This window comes from Vombatus ursinus, unplaced genomic scaffold (assembly GCF_900497805.2).
Source record: "Vombatus ursinus unplaced genomic scaffold, bare-nosed wombat genome assembly UNPS02014808.1, whole genome shotgun sequence".
NCBI classification, from domain to species: domain Eukaryota; kingdom Metazoa; phylum Chordata; class Mammalia; order Diprotodontia; family Vombatidae; genus Vombatus; species Vombatus ursinus.
The window spans coordinates 1,819,837-1,843,715 of record NW_020954586.1 but is presented as its reverse complement, the minus strand read 5'-3'; the positions used below and the strand labels follow the sequence as shown (position 1 = coordinate 1,843,715).

Below are 23,879 nucleotides of genomic sequence, written 5' to 3'. Positions count from 1 at the left end.
TTTGCATGGGTCTCCCCCAATATAACATGAGCTCCTTAAGAGCCCCATCCCCAGTGTATGGCACAGTGTCTGGCACACAGCAGGCACTTAATAAATGTTCGTTGGCTGACGGACTGACTGACTGAAGGACCCAGATAAGATGGACAGGATGCAGGGAGCGGCAACCAGGATTGCCTTTAAGTGGGAGACGAAAGGACCCAGAAGGTGCTATTTGCGAATTGCTCTGATATTTGCACTCAGCCCCAGAATGTAGTGCCCTTCGCTAAAATCTATAGGAATACGGGAGAGCATGGTCCAGTCATCCCCAGAGGAAAACGTATGGAGGAGTGGATTGAGTGCTGCACATCTCCACGCTGATGATGCTGCCAATGCAGGATCTGAGTCCGCAGGCACACGAGCACACGCTGACAGTGAGCACTGATGGGCAGAGAGAGCCAGAACCTAGAACTGAGCCGAGGAAATTGGGACGGATCACATCTGGGCCTCCTTCCACAGCTGTCAATGTTCCAAACTGTTCGCTGTCACAAAAGTGCGTCCCAATGTTTTCCATATCACAGAATGTGGCTATCAAGCACAGAAGTATGGTGACAATCCATCCGTTAGTCAATAAACACTTATGAGGACTCACTACGGGCAGGCACAGTGCTAGGCACCGGGGATACAGAAAGAGGCAGAAGAGAAGCCCTGTCCTCATGGAGCTCCCAATCTATCGGGAAGGCAGTGTGCATGTACCTCTCACCAGAGTCAAAACTACAAGGAGTCCTAAGGGTAATAAAATGCCCATCGTCGATGTAAGTAGGTGGCAGATACAGCCAGCAATGACCTCTGGAGGAAAATCAGTGTGAGAGACATCACTGTGAGTCTGCACATCTGGAAAGGGAGAATAAGGCAACAGAACTGGAGGAAATCTCAGAGATTTAGGTGGACCCTTTATAAGAAATACATTGGAAGACAGAGTGAAGAGTCTGCTAGGAAAAGAAGGGAAGGAGGGGCTCCCTGCGTCTGGGACGACGAGCAACACCAAAGAAAGTTTACTTCAGTATTTCACTGGTGTGGGCAGGCTGTCCCTCCAAGGACGCGGTCTGAAATGTTTATGTGTGCCCATCTTGTGTGACTCTTTTCAATGGCTGTGCCTTCCTAAGCCTGTCTCAGGAGGCCAGCCAGGGTGCAGAAGCCCTTACTCTGGCCCGTTTAGAAACATGTGGAGGCCAAGGTGACAAAGAGACTTTCCATCAAGGGTCCCCTGTGCTCGTGAGGTGATGGGCTCATCCTTTCCCTAGACATACATTTCTCTGGATAGCCGTGGTAACATTTCTCATATGTGTTTCCTCATTTGAAATGAGTTACATACAGTTGGCTCACATCAACCACAGCCCTTCCTGGCAAGCTTGGGAGGTCTTCAACTTCATACCCAAAAACCCTAAACCCTAATTGTGGAGGACTGCCCAGAAGAAAAGTCAGCTGGACGCACAACTCTTTGGTATTGGTCAGATGTATGTATATGTGCAAAATATGTACCATATGGCAGCATATACGCGCAAGAAGCCACACAGCACAGTGGAGAGAAGGCCAGCCTTGGGTTCATGTTATGTGTGTGACCATTGGTGAATCACAACTTCCCAGCACCGGCAGCTCCCAAAGACCAGAAAGACAAGCTACTGCTCTTCGTTGGTGGAGGAAATTTCTATCCTCTAAATAATAATAGCGAATATTTATAAAACCTTTAATATTTGCACGATGCTTTAAGTACGTTATCTCGGTGGTTATCTCACAAGTGGCCTCAAAAGGATTCCAAGTCCTAAACTTATTCAGTAATCATTATTAGTGATGGGAGAAATAATTCATTTGGACCCCTACTCTATTCCAGACAGTTTGGTATATTACACAAATCGTATCGAGATAGATAGGTTCTTCTAGTGGGCCTCAGACTTTAATGTGACGTGCACTACTTGTTTACTAAATTGGGAGGCTCACTTGGGCAACCACAAGAATGCTGACAAAGATATGTCCATCCTGTTTCACTCAGATTCCGCGTCCAAACCAGCACAGGTGGGATGCCTTGATGCTTTGGAAAGTCCCCCAACTTAATTTTGTGCCTCCGGCCTGTGCTCTCTTGTCCAGCGCGAGCAGGTGACCATCTTATGACTACTCAGTCAGTGGAGCTGCCCCATGCTTCACTCAAACTATAACCCACTGTTCATATGTCACGTCCTCAAGAGCAAGGTCTGTCCACCAATGAGATTGTGTATTTTATTTTTTATTACACATTTTAAAAAGCAAACAGTACGAAATGGAGATTCATGATTTTATGTGCAATCCTCTTTTTCGTGTTCTGCTGAGTATGTAAAAAGGCTCATGTTTTGATATTTACATTCATGACTCTAAAATGAAATTGTGAAAAGATAAAAACCACAGGTTGGCTGTCTTTGTCCATTGCAGAAATAAACATGAATCAAATTCACACTGAAATTCACATTGTCTGAAGAAAGAATCATTGGTCCTATAGGCTCCTGTTATTTGGGATCTGTATGACCTTGGACAAGTCATTGCTTATCTCTGACCCTTGTTTTTCTCATCTTCAACGTAAGGGGGCTAGACCGATTGATCTTAGTCTAAGATCCTTCTCAGCTCTAAATACTACAATCTGTTAGAACTCATACATGCTCAAGGGAGAAAAAGGGGAGACCCACAGGGGTGCTATAAGAGAAATCCAAGATACCAAGTGCATGGAGACTCACTAAGGGGATGGGGAAAAGTATGTTGGAATTGTCATACTGAGGCAGAATCAAGATGGCAGGGGCAGAAGCATTTTAGCCTGGCTTGTCCAGCACACCTCTTTGACAAAGATACAGAAAACATACCAAACCAAATTCTTATTGGGAGAGTCAAGAAAAGTCACAGTGAGGCATTTTTCCAGACCAGAGCAGCTTGAAGAGACAGACAGAGAGGTCAGTGAACACTGGGGACAAGGTTTCCACTGAGCTTTCCAGAGCACCAGGGCAGGAAGCACAGGGGAAGAAAGAGATCCCGGGGACCCCTGAACTAGCACTGGGTGCTAGGACATAGGCCATCTGTTGGCTCTACCACCTAGATCCTGGGTGAAGAGGCACAGTCCCAGCCGCAAGCATGGGCCCTAGCCGTGAACGGGACAAGGAACAAGTTCTAAAAGCTTAGCTGTGTGACCCTGAGGCCAAGAGCAGAGCGGCAGCTCAGTTCTAGCCTTTGGGCCATTGGCTAAGCCCGCAGAACTACCAGGACAGGAATCCCAGTCCAAAGGGGAACCGGTAAGTAGTTCGGTCTCTCTGAACCTGCAGAACCTCTCAGTGGGTTAACAGTGTCTAAGTCCACCAGCAGACTATTGAAGCTCAACCCCACACAAGCCAACAGACCCAACTCGCATTGTCCAAGAGGATGATAAACAGACCACACCACTCTGGGAGTGCTAAAAATGTGCAGGCCCCCAGACTGAGCTGTGGAAGCAGCAAGACATAAAAGGATAGAAGGTCAAGTCAGACATCCCTTCCCAAAGTGTATGGAGCCCAGCGCTAACACAAAATCCAAAGTCCAGAAGAAGGCTGGAAGAATGGACAACCACAAAAAGGAGCCAACCACGAAGAGCTGCTACGGTGACAGGGAAGTCAAGACATAAACACAGAAGACAATGACTTGAAAACATCTACAAGCAGACTCAAAGGGAAAAGGGCAGACTGGACACAAATCTTACAAGGATTCCTAGAAGAGCTAAAGCAAGAGTTGGTTTGTTTTGTTTTTTTTAAAGGAGGGTTAAAAAGTGATTTTAAAAACCAAATGAGAGCAGTAGAGAAAACGAGAAAAGCAAAGACTAGGAAAGAAAGACAGGAAAAGAGAATGAACAGCTTTGTAAAAGAGGCATAAAACCTTAATGAAGAAAATAACTCCTTGAAAATTAGAATTGGCCAAATAGAAACTAGTAATTCCAAGAGACGTCAAGAATTGGCATAGGAATGCAAGACTGAGATCTGGTTAGCAGGCAAATCGTTCAAGTTTATTGTGAAAGCTGCAGATTTGGGAAGAGTCGCCCTTTTTTTTTTTTCAGAGTAATGGATCCCAAAGTATCAGTGAATATAGTGGCATATTTATACACTTGCAGACCCATAGGAGCTGAAAGAGAGTGGGTTTTAGTGAGAACAGATAGAGGGAGCAGGCTCCGAGGTCACATTTGGCAAGCACCCCAGGGGCCATATTTTTGGGAATTGATGCTTCAGTAGAAGGGTTTGAGACAAAAATGATCCAATTCAGCTGCTCAGATGTGATAAGGGCGCCAGGAGACTGCATGAATAGGAGTGAATGGGGGGCAGGTGGGGAAATACAGGTCTGAAAGATGAGAGCCAACTCTTGAAGGCCAACATTTGTGAGAACCCACAAAAGAGAGTGGCCTTGGGTGTATGAGAAAACCTGTTCTGCCAGCTTCCCAAGTTTTCTTCACAAAACAGATCAAATAGGCATCTTCTCATTTCTAATACAGGAAAAGCCACTTTTTGCCTTCAGTTAGATGATAGTTAGCATTTAGAACATAGGGCGAGAAATACAATGGGAAAGGATTAGGTATAGGTTTGATCTCTTCCATGATAGAATCTAACTTGATAAAGTTATAGGTATCCTATCCTAAATTCTCTTCTATTCCAGATTCAATTCTATTCTAGATATTTGTAAAAATGTTTCCTGGCTTTTTTATTATAAGGTCTTTTCACTGAAGGAACTATTTCTTTTCATCTTTATATTCCAAATGCTGTCTATAGTAAATCATAAGTCGAAAGGCTAATTTTGTTTACAGAGCCCTTGAAGATAAATGAGAATATGATGTAGAGTTAAACGCTTATCAGGTGAATGTGTGAAACTTAATATGGCAGAAGCAGTGGCAAAAAGTGGTCTAAGGAAGGAAGAAAGGACAGAGAGAAAGAGCCCTGAAAGCAGGAGTGGGGAGCAGAGGCATAGAAGCTGTGAGAGGTGTGAAGAAGTGGTAGCTCTGAAAGCATCGGGAAGGGGCAGCTAGGTGGCACAGTGGATAGAGCACTGGCCCTGGATGACCCTGGGCAAGTCACTTAACCCCACTGCCTAGCCAAAAAAAAAGAAAAAAAGAAAAAAGAAAAAGAAAGCATCGGCAAACAAGGTGGCCACCAAAAAGCATGGGGTGGAGGCAGAGAGTGGCAAAGCCAAGCTAGAAACGACCAGCCCTTGGGAGAAACTGGATGCCACAGAATGGGAAGGCCTTTTTCCAGGAAAGGAAGGATCTGTGAATAGGGGAAGGTGATGGACTCTTGAGGCCCCACAAGAAATGATACAACATTTCCAAAGGAAACATGGAGGATATATATGAAGTGTAACAGTGCAGAATGCCAAGAACATTTATCCACTGTTGGTGACTACCTAACCCCAACACTGTATGGAAAACTACAAAGAAGTGTGATAGATGAGTTATTGGACCCCTGTTTTATTCTAATCAGTGTTAATCAGTTGGATGTGATTCCCCAGGGGTGGTGATTATCAGCTCTGCATATTAGGCCTCAGAGCTGTGAACTGCAGATTGTAGGTTCACTTGCTCAATCAGAGGATGCTAACCAGACGCCCTCCACCCTTGTTTTTCCTTGTTATGGGGACTGAGCCCTGAGTGGCAGAGGTGACTCAATTACATGGAAAGCCCCTCAGCTTATCATCCCTCTGTTGCCCAACATGGGAGATGACCATGAGCATGGAGCCAATGAGTGACCTGGTTGCCTGTCTTCAACCTGCCTTTCTACCAGCCCTCCGCCCATGTGGATGCCTTGACATCAGCTCATTAGCCCAGCCCCATAAGCCTGCAATCTGCTTTGGTAGGACCTCCTGAAAGGTCAAGATAGGTCTCTTAAGGTCTGCTCACTAGCCTGTTTGGCAACCAATGGGATTTTGTATTTTGTGTAGACCCTCCTGGAGGGGCAAGGGCAAGGTCTATCCACCAATCAGATTCTCTATTTTTGGCCTGCTCCACCTGTATCGTCCGGCTATCAAGCACTATAAAACTAAGGCCCTGGAGGCACTGGGCATCTCAGATCCACTTCATGAGAGGGGGCCATGGACCCATTACTAAAATATCATTGGCTCAGAGCTCTATCTCAGTGGTGTTTTTTTTTTTTCTTGCAGATTGGACAATTTGAAAATCCCCACAGAAGGGAGAGAGTCCTAGAGGCAGCAAGGTAATGAGCAGCGCCTTTTGTTAGCACTTGGGAAAGGAAAGGAGCCCACGTGTTATTTTTAAAGACTGTAAATAAAGGCTACTCTTTCCCATGGACTTGTTGAAAATTTTCATTTCTACAGTGCCTTCCACTTACACTATGTGTGGATAGAGGGATAGGGATTTCCACATTGTCTCTTCCATTGACATTAAGATCCTTGAGGACAGGGGCCCTATTTTTGTCTTTCCTTGTATCTATTCCCAGTTCTTAGACCAGTGTTTGGCACAGGGCAGGCACCTGAGGAATGTTCGGTAACAGATTTTTAAATATTTTTGTTGACAAGTTATTCAACATCCCCCCAAAGTGCTCGCTGAGCCCTGACTCCAATCAGAGAGACCCCTACCACTTCCTGAAGCATCACTTTCTATGCCTGCTTAGCGTTGTTAGGAAGTTTTTGTGACAATCAGTCTAAATTTGTCCCTTTGAAACGCCCACCCTTTGCTTCTCTGGAGCTAATAAATACCAGTCTTTTCTCTCTTCCAGATATTCAAAGGTATCTATCATGTTCTCCCCAAGTCTTTTTCTCTCCAGGCCAAATATTCCTGGACCCTTGAACAGATCCCTCCATGGTATAACCCTGAAATGAATGCAGCTCATCAACATCCTTAAAACGTGCTGGCTTGAGTTGAACACAACCTTCCAGGTGTGAGCAAAGGAGGATCACACTGAGTTTATAACGTCCTCATTCCTGATAACCATGCCTTTCTTAGTGTACCCCACCACTGCCTCAGACATTTTGGCTGCAACATCATAGCACTGATGCATATTGAGCTCACAATTCAATAATAACAAAAAAAACCCAAAATCTTTTCATATTACCATCGTATCATGTCTCTTCCACCTGGAATTGTTGAAGTTTTGGGTGTTTTTCAATCCAAATGCAAGATCTAACCTTTATCTGTTTAATTTTGAAATTTGGCCCCATGTTCTACACTATCAAGATGCTCCTGGATCCTGATTCTATTATTTGGTATCACCCAGATTGATGTGAGCTCAAGTTTTTAAAAAATAAAATGTTTATTATGAACTTGACAAAAATAAACAGAGGATTATAGTTCCCAAGACCAGAGTGCGAGCTTGAAGGCTCTTACAGTCCAGCCTCCTCATACAGAGCCCAGTGCCTGCCTAATTAATACAAGCTTCATATAGGTTTTGTCTACCTATTTTACATCATTTCCATATACGAAAACCCTTGAAAACCAATACCAAAAAGTGTGGATTTTGATTATGTACAGGTTGTTTTTTAATTACACAACAAACTTAATGTAGTAGTTCCAGAACCGTCTTGTCTGACCGAGTCTGTACTTCAGTGCAATGAATGATGACTGCCGACGATGGAGGATGAGCAGAGATGCAGAATGAAAGGTCTATTGTCAGACACTGGCCGAAGTGCTGACTGGTTAGCTTGACTATGCGTATATGTTAAAATAGAAAGCCTTTGGGGGGTGATTGAAGAGACATAGGAGTTGAGTAGAGGAAGGTTAGTGACAGTGAGGCTGAAGAAAAAAGACCAAAAAAATATTTTTTTAAATACACAGAAGGGGGCAGAAAATTTGGCAAGCACGGCATCTGTGTGTTCACGGAGGTCACTGACAAAAATATTCAAGCAGCTCGGGAGCCTGGAGCACTCCCTTGCAGGCCTTTCACTCTGACACTGAATCGCTAATGATAACTCTTTAGAGCTGATGATTCAACCAGTTTTGGACCCATTTAATTTTACACTATCTAGTCTACATTGCTCTATTTTTTTTTCCACAAAAAAGATTTCATTAACTACCTTCATTCTAGGTTAAACCATACCTACAACATTCCCTTAACCTCATTCAATCAACAAGTGTTTTTTAAGTGCCTGCTAGGTGCCAGGCACTATGCTAAGCACTAGGGATACAAAGAAAGTTTAAAAAAAAGTACGGTCCCTGCCCTCGAGAAGCTCACAGGCTAAGGGGGGGGGTGGAAACAGCATGTAAACAACAAGATATAGACTAGTTTAGTAACCTCATCGATCAACAAAGGAAATGAGTTTAGTCTAGCGTAACATGTTCTTTTAAAATAATTTTTTAAAAATAATTTTGATATGTTTTCATATGACCTTCACCCCTTTCTACCCAGGGAGCCATCTCTTGTAATAATGAAGATGGGAAGGATAGAAAGCAAAACCAACCAACACAATCCAGCAAATCTGACAGTAAACACAAGGTTATCTATCCCCAATCTTCCCATTTCTGCAAAAAAAAAAAAAAAGGGAGACAAGTGCATTTCCCATTCCCTGGGGTCAAGCTGGGTCATTAAAATTACACTGCATTTAATTTTCTTGTTCTGTTTATATTGTTGTACTCATTGTCTATACTGTATTTCTGGTTCTCCTTACTTTATTCTGCAACAATTCATGTTGTCTCATGTTCCTTTGAATTCTTTGCCATTTCTTATATCACAGCAGTATTTCATTATCTATATAACACAATGTATTTAGCCATTCCCCAATCAATGGGCAGCTACTTTGCGATAGCCTGTTCTTGATGAAGGAATTTATTACATTCAAAATGTTTTGATCCAGTATGGATTTTCTGATGTTTAATAAGGTGTCCACTCTGGCTAAAGCCTTTGCCACATTCATTACATTTAAAGGGTTTCACTCCAGTATGGGTTCTCTGATGTCTAATGAGGTGTCCTCTCTGGCTGAAGCCTTTCCCACATTCATTACATTCAAAGGGTTTCACTCCTGTGTGAGTTCTCTGATGGGTGATAAGGACTGCCCTCTGTCTGAAGCCTTTCCCACATTCACTACATTCAAAAGGCTTCTCTCCAGTATGAATTCTCTGATGATAAATGAGGTTTCCTCTCTGACTGAAAGCTTTCTGGCATTCATTACATTCAAAGGGTTTCACTCCAGTATGAGTTCTCTGATGTCTAATAAGATGCCCCCTCTGGCTGAAGCCTTTACCACATTCATTGCATTCAAAAGGTTTCTCTCCAGTATGGATTCTCTGATGGCTTTTCAATACTTGACTCTCAATGAAGGCTTTTCCACATTCATTACATTCAAAGGGTTTCACTCCAGTATGGATTCTCTGGTGATAAATAAGCAGCCCCCTCTGGCTAAAGGCTTTCCCACACTCATTACATTCAAAGGGTTTTTCTCCAGTGTGAATTCTCTGATGGCTTTTGAGTACTTTACTTTCACTGAAGGCTTTCCCACATTCATTACATGCAAAGGGTTTCTCTCCAGTATGAGTTCTCTGATGAGTAACAAGGATTGCCCTCCGGCTGAAGCATTTCCCACACTCACTACACTCAAAGGGTTTTTCTCCAGTATGAATTCTCTGATGATAAATGAGCTGTCCCCTCTGGCTAAAGGCCTTCCCACATTCATTACATCCAAAGGGTTTCACTCCAGTATGAGTTCTCTGATGCCTAACAAGGTTGGCCCTCTGGCTAAAGCCTTTCCCACACTCATTACATTCAAAAGGTTTCTCTCCAGTATGAATTCTCTGATGGCTTTTGAGTACTTTACTTTCCCTGAAGGACTTTCCACATTCACTACATTCAAAGGGTTTCACTCCAGTATGAAATCTCTTATGTTTAGTCAAGAGTTCCTTGTGACTAAAGCCTTTTCCATATTGATTATACTCGCAATGCTTTTCTCCAGCGTCACTTCTCTGATGTCCAGTGATATTTTGTCTTCTGCCGAAGGCTTTTCCACATTCGTTGTGTTCATGTAGCCTTTCTCTAGTATGAATTCTATGAAATTTAATTAAGTCTGAGCGGTAACTGAAGGGCTTTCTGCACAAGCTACACTTACCCAAGTTTTTCTCTAAGGAGGATCTATTACACACATTCAGTTCTGAAAAATCCCTGAAGCTCTTTCCAAGTGTCTTATATTTGTGGAAACGTTTCTCCACACCTCCCTTCCACAATGCACCCAAGACTGACCCCAGACTAAAACTTCTCCCTAGTGTATTTCCCTGAGGCACACTCCCTTTATTAAAAGTTGTTCTAGGAGGGATTGCCACTTGTCTGGACTGTCTCTCTTGGCTACCCTTCGGTTTCTCTAAATTAATATCATCTTCTCCAGTTTCTTGAATCTTTGAACGCCGGATGGGATCCTTTGGCAATATTTTCTTGGATGATTCTTCCATGCAAACAGCCTGTATCAGAAGGGAGCCTTTGCTTGTAACCCTGCTCTCCTCAATAAAGGGATCTGAAACAAAGGAGGGAAAAGTCACTAAGCTACTATTTGTTATGCTGAAAAGAACTTTTATAGAAAGCTTTAGTTTCTATCTCTTCTATCAGGAGAAAAATGTTCAATCTGGACCAGGTAGAACAAACACTGTTTGGAAGAAGTAAAGCCAAAAACAGGTAAGGACATAATAACAGAGCACTTGAGTGCCCATACTCAATGAATTAAAAACCTATAGATGTCATTAAAAAAATACATCAATGAAAAAATTGAATTATCATCTGCGGAACAGAGGAACGTCACTGAAGAAGGGATCAACTAACTCTATTATTCCATAGAAAAAGCATAAAGAACAGACAAAACTATCCCTACTTGCTGATGACATGACAGTTTACTTAGAAAACCTTAGGAAATCAGCAAAGAAACTAAGCGAAGCAGTCAATAGCTTTGGCAGAGGTTCAGGCTACTTAATAAATCCACAAAAATCAATAGTATTTTTGTGTGGAAAAAGAACATAATCCAAGAGGCAACAACAGAAAGGGAAATCATACTCAAAATAACTACAAAATGCATAAAATATTTGGGAGTCAATGCACAAAATCCCCAAAGAAATAATAGAAAGGGAAGTATCAAGCAAAATGAACCCAAATGTCATAAAATTTCTGAAAGCCAACCCACCAGGGCATATTGGAGACTCAAATGAACTTTTAAAACACCTTGTAACCAAGTAAAGAATGCCTTTCAGCTGATTAGAGGGATAGACATTATTCATTGTTGGGCTGAGCCAAAATAATAAAATGATGATACTATCTAAAAAAATATACAGATTAGCAGCTATTCCAATCAACTTACCAAGGACATATGGGACCTTTATTTCTATCTTTTTGAGGCATTGGCCTAGAAGTGGGTTCTCTGGGTTCAAGTATATGGACATTTGGAAATTCTTCTTGGTTGCCTATGCAAAGAGGCACACTGATGCCCTTTTGATGGAGCTATGAATTGGTCCAATCATTCTGGAAAGCAGTTTAGAATTATGTTCACAAAGTAACTAAAATGTCCATACCCTTTAGGCACATACCTCAAAGAGGTCAAAGACAGAAAGAAAGATCACATATATGTCAAAATATTCATAACAGCAGTTTGTAGAGGCAAAAAGCTGGAAACAAAGCGGATGGAGATAAATGTGTGTGTGTATGTACATAAATATATATTGTATACACACACACACACACACACACACATATATATGAATGCTTTAGTTGATGGTTAGTCAATTTTAAATGTCTGTTAAAAATACAAAAACAAAGGAATACACATGTCTTTTCTGATACAGGGACATATGAGGAGAAAGAGAAAGATCAGAAAAGTCCTATGCTCAAGTGAAAGATGCACCTCATGCTAGCCAGCCCAAGGTCTTTGCCCCAGGCCCTGAAACCTCTGAGAAGAGCTCCCTATCCTATCTTGCAAAGGGGACGATACCTCAAGGACTCTCATCCATCTGTTCTTCACTCACTCACCTGGACAGGAGCATCTTGGTCCTCCTCCCTCAGGCCTCCATGGGGCTTCTCCTCTCTCCAACAGGGAGATCACATCCAGTTTGGAAACAGGAAGCCCTATATATAAGGAGAGAAGTGGAAAATTGCTGGGGACAGAAAGCTTTCTGCAGATCCCCTCTAGTCCCAGAAAAGAGGGCAGCTAGATAGCATAGAAGGTAGACAAGGGGACCTCTGAAGTATGCACCATTTTGTAATGTAAGGGAGGGTAGGTCACAAATCTAGTTTAGGCTCAGAAAGAAAACAAGTTCATTGAACACTCCCAATGCTCTCTCAAGCAATTAAACATCAGACATTCATTAAGCATCTATTACGTATGTGCCAGGCACTATACTAGATATTTCAGATACAGAAAAAAACAGAATCCCTCCTGGCCACAGTGAGACATGACAGGCAAACATCACGGAGATGTCACCAGAGAAAGAACAAGTACGGGAGAATCTCAAGGAGAGGGGTCAGGAAAGGTCCTAGGAAGGAGGTGATCCCTGAGTTGTGGAAAGGCCTCGGGGAGACAGGAGGTAGGAAGTCAAGGCCGATGTTGCTGGAGAGGTTACAAAGTGGAGTAACATGGCACCAGAGCCAGGCTGTCAGGAGCTTCTAGAAATGAAGAGTGGTGGGATCAGACCTGGGATATCCTCTGGGACTTTATTTTTAAATCTTTCAGTCATTAAGTACTTACTGTGTGTGAAGAGCTACACCAGAGAGATGTAAGGCTTAGCTAGACATTGTCTCTGCTGGCTTGCCTCATGGGGCTTCTAGTCTAGGAAGACTAAAATCCATGTAGAAATCTCTGAAGAAAAGGGGGAGGAAAGCCTTCCTGGAGGAAGAAGTACCCTAATCCCCTGAGATTTTGGCAGAAATCTTTGACCTGAGGGTTCAGGGAGCAGAGAAGCTGCAGCCTTGGGGCTGGCACAAGGAAGCTATAGGATTGCCATTTATAGCACAGGAAGACCTTTCACCTGGGAACCCAGAACAGAACCAGTCTGCCTATTAGCCAGAAAGGAGTTAGGACTCTCCCGGAGGGATAAGCAGTCACTGAATCACAGGGCAGCCCTGCTTACCCAAGGAGACCAGGTTCTCATAGTTCTCCAACATCACCTCCCTGTACAGGGCCCTCTGGGCAGGATCCAGGTGGCTCCACTCCTCCCGGGTGAAGTCCACGGCCACGTCCTCAAACATCACGGATTCCTGAGTCAAACACATTCCTGTTTAACCAGAGCCACTCCTCCAGGTCTTTACTACACATCACTTTGTCCTAGGCTCTTATGGATAGCGTTTCTTTATTGCTTATATTCACCCTGGAAAGTCCCTTTCACAAGTAAATCTCAAGAAAACATGTCCTTTACTCCTAAGGCCCCAGACCAGGCTCCATCTCAGAGCTGATGCACAACCCTAACATCAGCAATCCGCTCTAAATAGTAATTCCTAGCAGCTATGTAATAGCAATCCCTCTCCACCATTAACGGACACCCTGGGGCAGATGGCCTGGGGGAAACCAATCCCACACGTGGCTGGTCGTGCTCAGCGTTCTCTCCATTCCCAATTGTTAACGGTCCTTCACTCTCTCTCATAGAGGGATCACTGCTTCTCCACCCTACTACGGAAACCTGGAACAAGCTGGTGTCCTAGTTATTAAAATATGAACAACGGCAGAGGCCTGTTCTCAGGGAGCTATGCCCTCTAATACTCACTTCCATGGATCCATGACCTTTCGGATGATGGCAAATGAAGATTATAACCCACCCATGCCTTCTCAGGCCAGGTGATCCCAGAAAACACCCAACAGACTCCTGCAGAGGCCTTTCTCCTTCTCTCCTCCTCCTACTGAGGTGTTTGTACAGCCTGGGGCCAGCCATCTTTTATCCCTTACTCTCCCTGTAGGACAAGATCCCCTACATTTTCAGTTACACTTTTCAAAAAAAAAATTTTCATTGATATCTTTTGTTTTGACATTGCCTAGATGTCCTGTTCTATCCTTCTTCCAACTTCACCTAGAGAACTATTCCTTATAACAAGGTTGTATTTTTTTTTAATAGGGGAAGAGAAAAAGAAATTCAGCAAACTTGATAATGCATTGAAAAAATCAGACCTTATGTACAATGTGCTGCACTCATGGGCCCCCACCTCTGCAAAGGAACGGGGAGAGGAGTCTCTTCCTTTATCTCTGTTTGTCTCCACAGTTTCACGACAGTCAGTCTTGACTGTCCAGTGATGGTTCTTTCCATTGACATTGTTGTCGTCGTTGCTTACATTGTTTCCCCGGCTCTGCTCGCTTCATTTTGCATCCGTTGATATGAGCTTCTCCGTTCTTCTCTGTATTCAGCATCTTTGTTGTTTCTGATAGCTTAGTCATATCCCATTACGTATCGCCCCACTGATAAGCAGCTTTGTTTCCAATTCTTTGCTACCACAAAAAGGGCTGTTATAAATATTTGGTAGCTATGCTGTCTTTCGGATATAAGCCACTAGTAGTGAAATCTTTGGATCACAGAGTGTAGACATTTCAGTCATTTTATTTGCATAATTCCACATTGCTTTCCAGAGTGACTGTCCTAATTCACAGAGACCGAACAATGCATTCCTGCACCGGTCTTTTGACAACCTCTCCAACACTGACTAGTCTCATCTTTGCCAATTTTCCAGGTGTGAAGAACTTTAGGGTTGTTTTGATGTGCATTTCTCTGGCTATTAGTCATGTGGGACATTCTTTCATTTGGTTGTTAACAGACTGAGAATCTTCTTCCGAAAACTATTTCTTCATCTCCTTTGACTACTTATCTCTTGGAGAATAGTTTTTGGTCTCATACATTTCTGCTAATTGTTTACATATCTTGGACACCAAACCCTTACCTGAGAAATTTAATAAAGATTTTTTTCTCAGTCAACCACTTCCCTTCTTATTGCAGATGCGTTAATTTTGCTTGTGCAAAAGATTTTCATATAATCAGAATTATGTCTCTACTTTTTGCAACAGTCTCTATCCCTAGAGTTTGGTTAAGAATTAAACCTCAACAGACAGTTTTCAAAGGGAAAAAATCAAAGCTATTAATAGTGACAGGGGCAGCTAGGTGGTATAGTGGATATAGAGTCAGCCCTGGAGTCAAGAGGAGCTGAGTTCAAATCTGGCCTCAGACACTTACTAGTTATGTGACCCTGGTCAACTCACTTCACCCTGTTTGCCTCAGTTCTTTATCTGTAAAATGAACTAGAGAAGGAAATGGCAAACCATTATGGTATCTCTGCCAAGAAAACTCCAAATGGGGTCATAGAGGGCCAGACACAACTGAAAACAACTCAACAAACAACAATAGTGACATAAAAAAAAGCTCTAAGTCATTACTGATTCGAGAAATGGAAATTCAAACAACTCTGACATATCACCTCACACCTATCAGACTGGTTAAGATGACAGAAAAAGAAAATGACAAATGCTGGAGGGGACGTAAGAAAACAGTTTACACTAATGTGCTGTTGGTAGAGTTGTGAACTGGTCCAACCACTCTGGAGAATACTTTGGAACTACACCCATGGGGCTATAAAACTATGTGTACACTTTGACCCAGCACTACCACTAACCCAAAGAGTGTCTGTATCCTAAATAGAGCAAAGGGAAAAGAAATATTTATATTTATAACAGTTCTTATCGTGGTGGCAAAGAATTAGAAACTGAGGAGGTGTCTATCAATTGGGGAATGGCTGAACAAATTATAGTATATGAATGTACGGAGTACTCTTGTGCTAAAAGAAATGGTTTCAGAGAAACCTGGGAAGCCTTGTATGAATTGATGCAAAGTGAAGTGAGAAGAACCAGGAGAACAATGTACACAGTAACAGCAACATTGTAATAATAATCAGCTCTGAAAGACTGAGTAACTGATCAATACAATAACCCACTACAACTCCAAAGGACTTATGATGAAAAATGCTCTCTACCTCCAGATGGAGAAGTAATGGGCTCAGAGTGCAGATGGAATCATATTTAGTTCACTCTCTCCTTTTTTAAAAACATAGTTAATGCAGAAATTTGTTGTGCACGACTATAGAAATGTGTAATGGGTTTTATTTTTCTTGTCTTCTCAATGGGAGGGGAAAGGGAGAGGGAGAGAATGTGGAACCAAAAATTTAAAAAAAAATTGAATTTTCAAAAAAAAGCATAGACCTTGATTTTAGAATCTGTCAATATCTATTATGGAGACATTCTAGTTCTCATGATCTATAAGCTCAAGGCCATCTCTCAGAACGGCCAGAGGCTTCAAGGGTTAAATCTCTAAAGAAGACTGGAAGGAAAGGGTGCCACTGAAAATAAAAGGAAGACATGTATCGATACACTGAGAAATGATAAGGGATGCAATGTGACACAGGAGAAACTTGAATTCACCTGAAACCTGGCTGTGAGGAACCCAAAAGTCACTCCCTCCTCGTCCTCCATGCCGCTGTTTTGGTGAAGGGCAGGGCCTCCAGCTGGACAAGAAAAAGAAGCCATGGGGAGACCAGCCCTAAAGCCAACCTCCTAAACAAAGCCCTCGAGAGCACTCCAGATGTCTTCACCCAAGCCCATCTTCCTCATCTCTCCCACAGCCTAGATCAGCCCTTTACGGACCCCACCTGCCACTCACTGCTAAACAAAGTTATGATGACATTCTACCTTCAACTAAGACTTCACTCTGTCAGTCCTTTCCTTCTGGCACGGCACATAGTAGGCATTTAATAAATGCTTGTAAAATTTATAGACTAGCTCGGAGGTCAGGAAACGCTAAAGGACCTGGACCGGATAATGATATATCCTAAAGGGGAGAAAAACCAGGGGGGGAAATTAAAGTTGCAGCTAGCAGCTATGGCTGTCCTTTCCCAAGCTATCTCCCCACCCCAGACAGGATTCTACTCCCCCATCGGCGCTTCTGGAGTTCTTACCTCTCTCCCCAAGCATTGAGTCCAAGACCACGGCGTCACCCATCCAATCCTCTCTGGCCAGACAGGATGACCGCCACTTGTTCTGCCACCAGCAAGCAGTTCAGGGGCTGCCCCTTCACCTCAAGCGCTGTCCTGGAACTCTGATTAAAGGTCTCAGGACAGGAACCTTCTCCCGGGCTGGAGACATTTTCCTGGGAGACATCGTCTACCACCTTCACCTTCTAGTAAAGCCGGGACCTGGGAACTCAAAAGCACGATCACTTCAACTGGGGTCCTTCCCTCTGGGGCTCATGTGTATCTCTGGTACTACAGGCTGGGGATCAACTAGCATCCTTCCCAATGAAATCAGGGCTTGTAAAACAAGGCCCAATGTCACCACTTCTATCTGACCTAGTACAAGAGATGCTGGCTATAGCAATAAGACAAGAAAGAGAAACTGAGGGAGTGACTATAGGTAAAGAAGAAACAAAATGATCACTTTCTGTGGATGATATAATGGCATTCTTAAAGAACCCTAGAGAGCCAACTAAAATTAATTGAAATAACTTCAGCAAAATTGCAGGATATAAAATAAATCCACAGAAATGATTAGTTTCTATATAGTACCAATAAAACCCAGTAGGAAGAGAGAAACTCCATTTAAAATTACTACAGAATGCATAAAATATTTGAGAATCTACCTACAAAGTACATACAAGAATTATATAACTACAAAGCACTGCTTATAGAAACACAGACCTAAATAACTGGAACTGTAATTGTTCATGAGTCTGATGAGTCAATGTGATAAATATGACAATTCTACCAAAATCAATTTACTTATTCAATGTCATACTAATCAGACTATCAAAGAATTACTTTATAGAAGTAGAAAAAATAAGAAAAGTCATATTGTGGCCAAAAAGGTCAAGAAACACAAAGAAATAATGAAAAAGGTGTGAAGGAAGGAAGCTTAACAGGACCAGATCTCAAACTATACTACAAAGCAGTGATTCTTAAAATAATTTGCACTGGTTAAAAATAGAGATTAATTAGTGGAACAGATGAGGTATACAATGTACAGAAAAAAACGAACTTTTCACCTGGTTTTTGACAAACACAAAGACCCCAGCTACTGGGGTCCTTAATAAAGCTCTTTAATAAAGGGGTCTAATAAGACTCACTATTTGATAAAAACTGCTGGGAAAATCAGACAGTAGTATGGAAGAAATTGGATTTAGATGGACACCTCACTCCATATAACAAGAAGAATTGCATATGTGACTTAGATATAAAAGGTCACATAGTAAACAAATTAGAGAAACATGGAAAAACTTATCTCTCAGCTCTCAGAATAGAAGAAAAGTTCATGACAAAACAAGGGATAGAGGGAATCACAGATGATAAAATGGATGATTTTGATTGCACGTTCCATTTGGATACAAATCCCCAAACCTGAAAAAGTTTTAGAAAGAATTGCATCAGGTCACTTGACAGAGGAGGGTGGGCCAGCAAATGGGGCGGCTCCCTCTCATCATATTGGCAAAGATGACAAAGAAGGGAAATGACAAATGTTGGAGGGGCTATGAAAACAAGCACATTGATGTACAACCGTTGGTGGACCTGTGAAATGGGTACAAACATCCTGGAAAGCAATTTAGAATTATATAAAGTGACTCAAAAAGTGACCTTTTAGACCAGCCTTACCACTGTTAGCACTATACCCCAAAGAGATCAATGAAAGACAAAAAGGTCCCATATGTGCAAAAATACTGATAACCATTCTTTTTGTGGTGGCAAAAACAAAACAAAGTAGAAACTAAAGTATACCCATCAGCTGGGCAATGGTTGAACCAACTGTGGCATATGAGTGAGATGGAATATTCTTGCATTATAATAAATGAGGAACTAGATGATTTCAAAGAAACACGGAGAGACTGGCATGAACTGATGTGAGCACAGGAACTGAGCTAAACCAATACAACGATCTTCACTGTAACATCCATATTACCAAAACAATTTCGCAGATTTTTATAGGATGAAGAATGAATAGAACAGCACCAGGAAAATCATTTTTAGAACAGCAACAACATGGCAAAGACAATTTTGGGAGCTGTCAGAACTATGATAGATGCAATGACTATCCAGAAGTACCAAGGACGAGGCAACTGGGGTTAAGTGACTTGCCCAGGGTCACACAGCTAGTAAGTGTCAAGTGTTTGGTCTGAGGCCGGATTTGAACTCAGGTCCTCCTGACACCAGGGCGGGAGCTCTATCCACTGTGCCACCGAGCTCCCCCCCCATGTTGTCTACCTCCTGACAAAGAGGTGAGAGAGTAAGGGGGCAGATTTTTTGAGCGTGGGCAATGAGGCAGCTTGTTTTGTTTTTTGTTTTCCAATGGAGTGAGAGCTGAGAAGAAAGGAAAATAGATTGTGTTCATTAAAAAAAAATCTTAAAAAAATAAAAATAATGAAGCATGATCCAATCCAAAATATTGCGCTCTCAATGAAATCTTAATATACTGACTGCAAATAGGTTTTGCACCATTAATAAAAATTTAAAAATAAACTATTGTTTATTTCATCCTTTTTTAAGTTTTAATTTTTGGTTTGTTTTATAATGTACACTATATGTTAGTAGTACAAATGTATGACCCATAAATAAACACACACATTGACCGGACTGGGAGGAGAGCAGGAGGGTGGGAAAGGCATCCTACCAACAACTGTGTGAGAAAGGATGGGGGCAACTGGAAAGGGCAAGGAATCATAGCCCTGCAGCTAGGCAGAGCCTGGCCATAAAAACAGGCTGGTAATGAGTTTCATTGATTCATGAAAGAGTTAAGAAAAACCTACTGTCAGTCATTTACTGGGGAAAACAAGGCCTCATGGGCCCAGTGGAGGTGGGGGGTCAGCCACCAGGAGATGGTGTTTTTTGGGGGGGGGGAAGCACAGCAATGCACCAAGAAGGCCCACTACGGTGTGGAGGCGATATTATTCACTGCATTCACCTGCCGCCGCCCCCCCCCCCACGGAGCTGCCGACCCCCACTAAAACAAAGGCACAGGCCTATACAGCATTTTCCTTTAGGGTGTGCACCCAGGCTTTTTAAAAAGATGAACATTCATGGATTCATTACTTAATCATAAAGGATATTATTTTCATCCATAAACTAAGGAAACTGAAACTTAACTAACCTTTACTATTTTAAAAATTAACAACTACATCTGACTAAAAATATAAGCTTTGCCAAGAACTAACCTTTCACTCAAAACTCTTCTCCTTACCTTCAAATTCAGATCCACCGCCCTCCCCTCACCTCCCTCCTCACCTTCCTCCCTCACCTCCCTCCCTCATCTCCCTCCTCACCTCCCTCACCTCACCTCCCTCTCTCACCTCCCTCCCCTCCCTCCTCACCTCCCTCCCTCACCTTCCTCCCTCAGCTCCCTCCTCACCTCCCTCCCTCGCCTCCCTCCTCACCTCCCTCACCTCACCTTCCTCCCTCCCCTCCCTCCCCTTCCTCCTCACCTCCCTCCCTCAGCTCCCTCCCCCCCTTTCCCCCCTCACCTCCCTCCCTCACCTCCCTCCTCACCTTCCTCCCTCACTCAGCTCCCTCCTCACCTTCCTCCCTCACCTCCCTCCTCACCTTCCTCCCTCACCTCCCTCCTCATCTTCCTCCCTCACCTCCCTCCTCACCTTCCTCCCTCACCTCCCTCCTCACCTTCCTCCCTCACCCTCCTTCCAGTCCTACCCCCACTGCAGGCTACCTCCTGCCCCACCCCCTCACCCCCTTGGAAACAGCCCCAGATCCAGGACCCGAGGACCACAGGGAGAGCCCCGGTCCCAACCCGGCCCCACTTCAAGACCAGCCCCCGAAGCCATCACGGCGGGGCGCTATCACTCCGGAGAAGGGGCCCACCTTCGTCAACACCACCGCCACCGTTGAGCCCAGGAGCCACCGGAGTGGGGCAGCCCCTCCCTGCCCCGCCCCCATCCTCAGGGGACCCCGTCCAGGTGCCGAGCCCCAGAAAGGAGGCTCACTCCAAAGCTCCGCTGTGTTGCCAACTGGTTCCCCATCAGGGACCCGCACGGTTTTCTCAGAGGGAATGCCATTAAGGAGGCTGCACCCCAAGGTCCGGGGGCCCTTCCATCCAGTTCCTGCGGGGTCGTCTCCCCCATCAGAAGGGGAGCAGGTCTTCCACTGGGTCCCCAGCGCTGAGCAGGCTTTGCACATCGTAGGCGCTGACAGACGCCCCCTTCGTTCATTCACTCACCCACTGGGGATCAGAGAGTCTCCTTCCAAAGGGTAAAATGCTGGGTTCTGCCTTCGCTGCCCCGCCCCCTCCCCCAGAGCCCCAGGACCCACGAGGGATCGCGGCTCCGGCCCTGGACAGACAGGCTCCCTGGGTCCGGCAGCGATGCCTCCGGGGAGCATTTCCAATCACCCAGGGGCAGGGTGCACCTGACATGGGGGCGGGTGGGACGCCGAGACTGCGGTGACCAGCAACCAGGGGCCGTCCGGGTAAACTCTGCCCCCTGCAAGGGGGCATAATCGCCCACCTCCCCAGGGGTCACTCATCCGCACTTGGAAGCCTCCCTCCCACCCACGACCCTCACATCCGGGCTCAGATGGACCCATCGATCCAGAAGCATTTATTAAGCGCCCAGGATGGCCGAACACTGCGAGGCATCGGGGCTACCAGGACGAACGTGAAAACGGTCCCTGCCCTCAAGGGGCTTACTAAGGGATACAGGCGTGCGCACGGGGGACGGGGCCCTGGGAGCGAGTGGAGAAGGGGATGCTGGAGCCACGGAGGAGCCCCAGAGAAGGGGGAGCATCCCGGGCCAGGGGGCCCAGAAGGACGAGGCAGGATCGGGACCTTCCCAGAGGCCCAGCGGGGCCAGTCTGGGCAGGGCACTGAACGCCACCCCAAGGAGGGGACAGAGCCCTGGGCAAGAAGAGGGTCCGCTTTGGACTCGGTGGGGGGCTCCTCCCATAGTCCCCGGAAGGATGCGGGTGCACGCAAGCAGCAGTGGGTTGTCTGAACGGGGCTGACCCGGGACACTCCCCCCCCCACGCATCCCCTTCAGGTCCGCCAGGAGGCCGCGGGGGGCGGGGTTGGCTGGAGCTCTGGAGGGAGGGGTCCGGATCATCAGCCCAGCAGGAGGGAGGGAGGGCACCCACCGGGAGGGCTGGATGCTGCGTGAACCCCGCCCCCGCCCCGCTCCATCAGCTCCAGCTCCAATGCAGCCGAGGCCGTGGGGTCAGGGCAGCGGGTGCGAGAAGTCGTCGGTGTAGACAGGAGCCTCTCCCAGGAAGATGGACCCGTGGGCGGGGGCCACGAGAGTGGGTCAGTGGGAGAGGGGGCGGGATCAGGGACACGAGGAACGGGGGAGGGATGTCTGGGCGGGAGGAAGAGGGAGGGCTTCCAGGGCTTAGGGAAGGACGAAGAAGTTGTGGGAGGTGCGAGGAGGGCAGGTGAGACCCACGCGTGGGCACACCCACGCATCAGCGCCTCCAGCACACAGGCTTACCCTGGCACTCACACCCGTGGCATGCACGCGCGCACGCACAGACTCCTCAGGCACGCACACATGTGTGCGCACACTGGCGCACGCGGGTGTGTACGGATGTAGGTGCCGCACCTGCGCACTCTCTCCGTCCCCCTCCCCCCAGCCTCGGACCCGCGCCGCCCCGCAGCCCAGCCCTCACCTGACAGACTGTGGGGCCCCCGCTCTCCGAACCCCAAAAGGACCACTCCCACAATGCATCGGGCTAAGGGGAGGGGGCGAGTCACAACGTGCGGGGAGTGGAGAGGTGAGTCTCCAGATGCATTCTGGGAAATGGAGTCCGGCTGCGGGAAGGTGTCCTGGGCGCGCTCTGCGCACGCGCGGGTCCGGACCCTCCCGCCCGCGGCGGGAGTCTGCGCCTGCGCCCTGGACGAGGTGGACGGGGCTGGCCGGGGCGGTCTTGGCATTCTTGCCCATGGATGTCGCCTGGGCTTTGACCCCATCCTTGCTCCGCCCCCTCCAGGGACTGTCTGTGTTAGATCAAAGGGTGTGTTCTGTTGCCCACGTGAGTCAGGCGCGTCCCTGGGTCTGTGACTGAGGTGCTCAGGGAGGCGTGTCTTCCAAGGGAGACATGTGTATTTCGTATGTAGACATGCGTATGTAGATATGCACATATATGCAGTCTGCATGCTGACTCTAACTGGACTTGCGGTCTGCTAAAACCCCCAGATCTTTTTCAAAAGAACTAGCTGCCCAACTATACTCTCCCCACCTAGTATTGCTGCAACTGATTTTTTCCAAATAGAAGTGCTGGGAACCAGATTAAGATGTGATTGGCAAGTATTAAAAAAAATAAAAATACAATAGAACAAAATAATGATACATTTTCAAACTGTCAGTGTGCTCCAGACCACTGGTGTCAAACTCAAATAGAAGCAGTGGCATCAGTCCCTATGATGGGGTGCTTGAGGGCTTGTGCTTGTACTTGGACCCCAATTTCTCCCTAGTCTCAGAAAGTCTGTCTCTGACAACCACTCCCCAGCCCAAGGACACTGTGCCTAGCAGTTATTCATGCATGGGCCCCAGCTCGACCCTTATCTCTCTCCCTGGTGCAGCCACACAAAGCTGGGTGAGAGAGTGCTGGGCTGCTCAGGCCCCAGCCCTCAGATCATGTCTCTGGAAGCCTCCCAACTTCTTAGTAAGCGCCTGTCTTGTGAGAAAGCTTTCCCTTGTTGCAGAGCATTCTCTAATCAGGACAGAGAGAGAGGGGCATCTTGTCTGGCCCAAGGAGTTCTGTCCCTGGCTGGCCCAAGGATTCTTCCTCCTGCCAGATTCCCAAGATCCATGCCTCTGACATCTCCCTCCCTGTCTGGTATACTCCCTACACTTTCCCATCCATAGCTCCCAAAGACACCTGGACCTTTAGATTACCTCATCAGTGTCCCTGGCATTCCTTTCCCATGCCCTTTTCCATATGAACCCTAGCTCCATCCTCAGTCTC

At 45.5% G+C, this 23,879-nt stretch overlaps 2 protein-coding genes across 4 annotated transcripts; both read right to left on the bottom strand.

The window, feature by feature from the left end:
• Nucleotides 1-8,133: 8,133 nt before the first annotated feature.
• On the bottom strand, nt 8,134-22,623 carry LOC114052668 (gastrula zinc finger protein XlCGF26.1-like). Of its 3 annotated transcripts, XM_027875379.1 has the most exons (6): nt 22,581-22,623; nt 16,890-17,126; nt 16,357-16,439; nt 13,040-13,166; nt 11,943-12,038; nt 8,134-10,446 (listed from the first exon to the last, which is right to left on the bottom strand). In XM_027875379.1, the coding sequence occupies exons 2-6, from the start codon at nt 16,930-16,932 to the stop codon at nt 8,741-8,743; spliced, it is 2,055 nt and encodes a 684-aa protein (XP_027731180.1). In that variant the 5' UTR covers nt 16,933-17,126; nt 22,581-22,623; the 3' UTR covers nt 8,134-8,740. The 3 variants fall into 3 exon arrangements, with proteins under 3 accessions (XP_027731180.1, XP_027731181.1, XP_027731182.1); XM_027875380.1 differs by lacking the exon at nt 22,581-22,623 and having other exon boundaries at nt 16,890-17,255; XM_027875381.1 differs by lacking the exons at nt 16,890-17,126; nt 22,581-22,623 and adding an exon at nt 16,624-16,702.
• On the bottom strand, nt 21,955-22,377 carry LOC114052601 (extensin-like). The gene is made up of 2 exons (XM_027875273.1): nt 22,053-22,377; nt 21,955-21,998 (listed from the first exon to the last, which is right to left on the bottom strand). The coding sequence occupies exons 1-2, from the start codon at nt 22,375-22,377 to the stop codon at nt 21,955-21,957; spliced, it is 369 nt and encodes a 122-aa protein (XP_027731074.1).
• Nucleotides 22,624-23,879: the final 1,256 nt, after the last annotated feature.